This window comes from Helianthus annuus, chromosome 13 (assembly GCF_002127325.2).
Source record: "Helianthus annuus cultivar XRQ/B chromosome 13, HanXRQr2.0-SUNRISE, whole genome shotgun sequence".
Lineage (NCBI taxonomy): Eukaryota > Viridiplantae > Streptophyta > Magnoliopsida > Asterales > Asteraceae > Helianthus > Helianthus annuus.
Window position 1 is genome coordinate 65,785,823 of NC_035445.2, and position 4,247 is coordinate 65,790,069.

Sequence of the window (4,247 nt, forward strand, 5' to 3'; positions counted from 1 at the left end):
TAAGCGTTCAAAACTCTACATTTCCAAACAACCAACCAACGTTAGCATTTTCAAACATAGCTCCACCCAGAAAATCGAATTTTTGGATGTTTTTACCAACAAATTTGTTGCCTCTAAAAACACTCAAAAATTCACGCGCCAAAAAAACAACGTTAGACGATACGAAATACTTGTAGGTACCGAAATCTAAAGACACCGCCCTAAGTTACTCGTGGAAGATCATCGAACGCATACCCATCGAAACCAAGCTCGTTTTTCAGCTGTCCGAAGCTTTCTTGCGGCTGCATCAACATTTGTAACATACATTATTATTGCACAAATTACAACTAAAACAGATTAACAATGCATTACTAAAGACTCAATATTATTAAACAGCATTTACCTGCTTAAGAATTGCAGACAAGAGTTCATCTTGATTGTCAACTAAGTTGTGACGCTGGCTCCCGCTTTCGTCATCTACCGCCAACGATGCAATGGGGTCCGTTTTCTTGCAAGATGAATACGACAACCAATCGTTAAACGACGGGTTTGGAAAACCAGAATTGGGTCTGATCTGGTTTGCATCACTTAAACCGTTGTAGCTTGGAACAAACCCGGTTCCGGAAACTTTTGTTCCTAGACCATATCCCAACATTCCATTGGGCAAAATGGGCTGATTTTGACTTTGACTTTGCCCTTGACCAGCTATCGGCATCAATACTTGACTATTAACCCCGCTGAACGAAGGGTGTCGGGATTGATGCAAGCTCACAAACTGCTTCGGTTGCATATTTGTCGGAATGCCATGAAGTAAATGTGGCGGTTTGGCATCTCCATATCTCAACATCGAGTTATCGAAGCTAAATGTGTTTCTTTGATCGATTACCGGCATAGAAATAGGAGATTTCGAGTTAGTTGAACGACCAATAACTGCAGCTTGGAGTGTCGCGAGGCTTTGACCCGGGAGTTGACCACCGGCAGCTAGAGCTTGAAGATCAAAACCTGCATCGGGCATACCCATAAACGAGGGATCCATGGAGCCGAGATGCTGTGACCCACTGAGCCGTTTAAGATAAAGACGATATTTCTGCACCAAATATGTACACTTGTTAACAACCTTTTTTTTATAAAAAGTAAAGAGTAAGATGCCAATTTTGCCCTAAGGTTTGGCCAGTTTTGCGACTTTCGTCCGAAGGTTTGTTTTTTTGCATCCGGACCCAAAAGGTTTGAAATTTTGCCATTTTCATCCGGCTCGTTAACTCTATCCATTTTTCTCCATTAAGGCGGGGGTATTTTCGTCTTTTTTGTTAGCTTAAAGGGCAGTTCGAGTTTTTTCATTTTATGTACAAACATTTAGCATAATGTACAAGTATTCAAAAAAGACGAAAACACCCTTTAAGCTAACAAAATGGACAAAAAGACCTCTGCCTTAATGGAGAAAAATGGACGGAGTTAATGAGCCGAGTGAAAATGGCAAGATTTCAAACCGTTTGGATTCAGATGCGAAAAACAAAACTTTGGACGAAAGTCGCAAAACTGGCCAAACCTCAGGGACGAAATTGGCATTTTACTCAAAAGTAAATAAATTTAAAATTTTGAAGCTACAAATTTCAATTTGTTGAAATTTCAAGATACCTGAAGATGACTGGCCACATTTTCTCTGCTTATACCCGCAACGTTCATTAGCTCCAAGATTTTCTTTGGAACAGCTTCTAAAGTTACATTATTATATCATAACTTAAATCAAGTTAATGTTGTAAAAACACATACAAGTGTAAAAGAAAAGTAAAAAAAACGAGTAAAAAAATTCTTACTATCGATCCCGAGCTGATTAACTGCTGCCACGAACTGTTGATGAAGTTCGACAGTCCAAACAACACGAGGCTTTTTTGAAGAAGAAGACTCGTCTCGTTCCTCAGATTCATCCTCGTCATCTTTCCTCCTCTTTGCATTTTTCCAATTATGCCCTTCGTTTGCAGAAGACGTATAGTCAGCATCTTCCGTAGCTTTCTGATGTTGGTCAACATCATCTGTGCTTGTTAACGGCTCGAAATCTTTCCACTCGTTTTTCCGTCTTCGAACCACGTGTTGCCATATGTTACGTAACGCCTCGAGACGAACGGGTTTTATTAAATAATCACATGCACCATGTGTAACGCCCTTCATTACTACACTGCTGCTATCGTCCGCTGACATCACTGTAAAATTTACCATTGTATTTGAATCAAATGATGTTTGACTAACGAATAATACCACGGGTTATACAAATTTGTCAACTGTTCCAATCGAAAAATCTTAAGGCACTTAATGAGCAGATTACCAAAATATTAAGAAACAAAAAACATGACTTCTGACTGATAAATTATAGCTTTGACTATCAAAAATTACAAGTCAACAACATGAAGTGACTGTTACTTAGACTGTTTGACTTTCTGATGAGTGACAACTCACTGGATTGTGCAAATTTCACCAACAATTTAACAAACTAAACCTTAAATAAAATGAGCTTCAATTTGACTAATCATGCCAATGAAACATAGAATAGATCATCATGAATTGGAAGTCAACAGACACAAAAACAGTGGTTGACTTGTCGATAATTACATCGATCATGCAAATTCACACAATTTTTAAACAAGAAATAGATAATTTTGGTTTATGCATTTGACCATATCAACAACACGAATTAAACAAACAAAACATGTATACCAAAACACCAAATTAAAACGCCATAAACACGAAGAAAGTCAAACGAATACGTTGACCCACTGATAACATCAATCAATTAAACAAATTTAAAATTTTAAACAAGAGACAAACAACTTTGGTCAAATAAAACATGCATTTAACAAACCAAAACATGAACATGGAAACACCAAACTAAACCGCGATAAACACGAAGAAACTAAACCGAAAACATCAACTTACTGATAACAGGGAGGTCCATTTCAAGCCCAATATGTTCAAGAAGCTTGAATCCATCCATATCCGGCATATGCACATCACTCAAAACTATATCAAACCCACTTTTATTCTCCCTCAACAACGACAAACCAATCTCAGCCCTATTGCATATCCTCACTGCAAATCAACAACCACAATTCAACACCACATACAACTATATATAATTAGCTAATTACATAACCAATAAACCATAAACAAATCCCTTCAAACCCATTAAAATTCAACATCAAATTAGCCAATTAAACACTTCAATTACATCAACCAATTAAAATCCCACAACAACCCCTAAAAAGATTGTAAAACTATACCTTCATAGTTGCACTTTTTTAACATCTTTTCTAATATGACAAGACAAGTGGGGTCATCATCTACAACAAGAACACGGAGACCGGCCGGAAACTTTTCCGGTACACCGGCGCCGGCGACTGGTTTCCACGACGAACAACTTGAACCAGGCATCATTAATCTTTAATCTTGAATAATCTTGAATAATAATAATAATAACACTAACCCAATTGAAGAAATTAAACAAATATTCGCAAACCCTTTGAGAAAATTTCACAACGGAATAATCCACAAGTTGTGGGTTTATATCGCACTTTTCAGCAAGAAATTGTTAAAGAAACGGTTGTGTGAATAAAAGGTTTTCAATTTTTGAGTATTTGAGGTTTATATTGCTTCTTGTTATGAGAGTTGAGTTTCCTTTTTTATTGTTTTTGTTTTTATTTTTTTATTAATGTTTTCCATATTGTGTGTTGGTGATGATGGTTAATGGTTAATATGTTACCTTTTATTTGATTTGGTTTTTTTTTTTTTTTTTTGTTATAAGTTAATAACGGTTATCTTAGATTTGGTATGTGGTTTAAATTTGGAATGAATTTGTTTTTAATAAATCGGATTTTTTTCTCAATGTGTATATTTTGATATGATTGTTTGTGTATAGTTAATGCAATATCTATTTGCAATGAATTCATTCTACTATATATAATTATTTCAATATTTCAATATTAATTACCGTAAATGATTTGGGGTGGTTACGAGTAACGAGTCACTCAAGATATTTTTTTATCTAATTGTATAACTTGTTTTTTTTTTGAACGATAACCCAGCTACGCTAGGAGACCGTAGCGAACTACGGCTAAAGGCAACTCGCAGCGTAACTGAGAGCCGCCCACCCATGGTGGTAAATACACGCCCGACCGGAGTCGAACCCCCAACCTCCACCTTACCTCAGCTCTAGCTCCCCGGGTTTTTACCAATTGAGATTTGAGCTAGACTTCATTGGCGTATAACTTGTGTTGTCT

General features: G+C 36.6%; 1 protein-coding gene across 1 annotated transcript; it reads right to left on the minus strand.

Annotated features, from left to right (window-relative positions):
- On the minus strand, positions 1-3,642 carry LOC110897868 (two-component response regulator ARR1). The gene is made up of 6 exons (XM_022144600.2): positions 3,252-3,642; positions 2,908-3,060; positions 1,794-2,177; positions 1,615-1,691; positions 383-1,066; positions 1-281 (listed from the first exon to the last, which is right to left on the minus strand). Exons 1-6 carry the CDS (start codon positions 3,403-3,405, stop codon positions 201-203), a joined length of 1,533 nt encoding a protein of 510 aa, XP_022000292.1. The 5' UTR covers positions 3,406-3,642; the 3' UTR covers positions 1-200.
- Between the last annotated feature and the right edge of the window lie 605 nt (positions 3,643-4,247).

Excerpts from the sequence above, each read along its gene's own strand:
- LOC110897868 (XM_022144600.2), bottom strand. The coding sequence starts at position 3,405 with ATGATGCCTGGTTCAAGTTGTTCGTCGTGGAAACCAGTCGCCGGCGCC. Across the intron at positions 3,061-3,251 it reads AAAAAAGTGCAACTATGAAG|TGAGGATATGCAATAGGGCT; the intron begins GTATAGTTTTAC and ends GTTGATTTGCAG. Across the intron at positions 2,178-2,907 it reads AATGGACCTCCCTGTTATCA|TGATGTCAGCGGACGATAGC; the intron begins GTAAGTTGATGT and ends TAAATTTTACAG.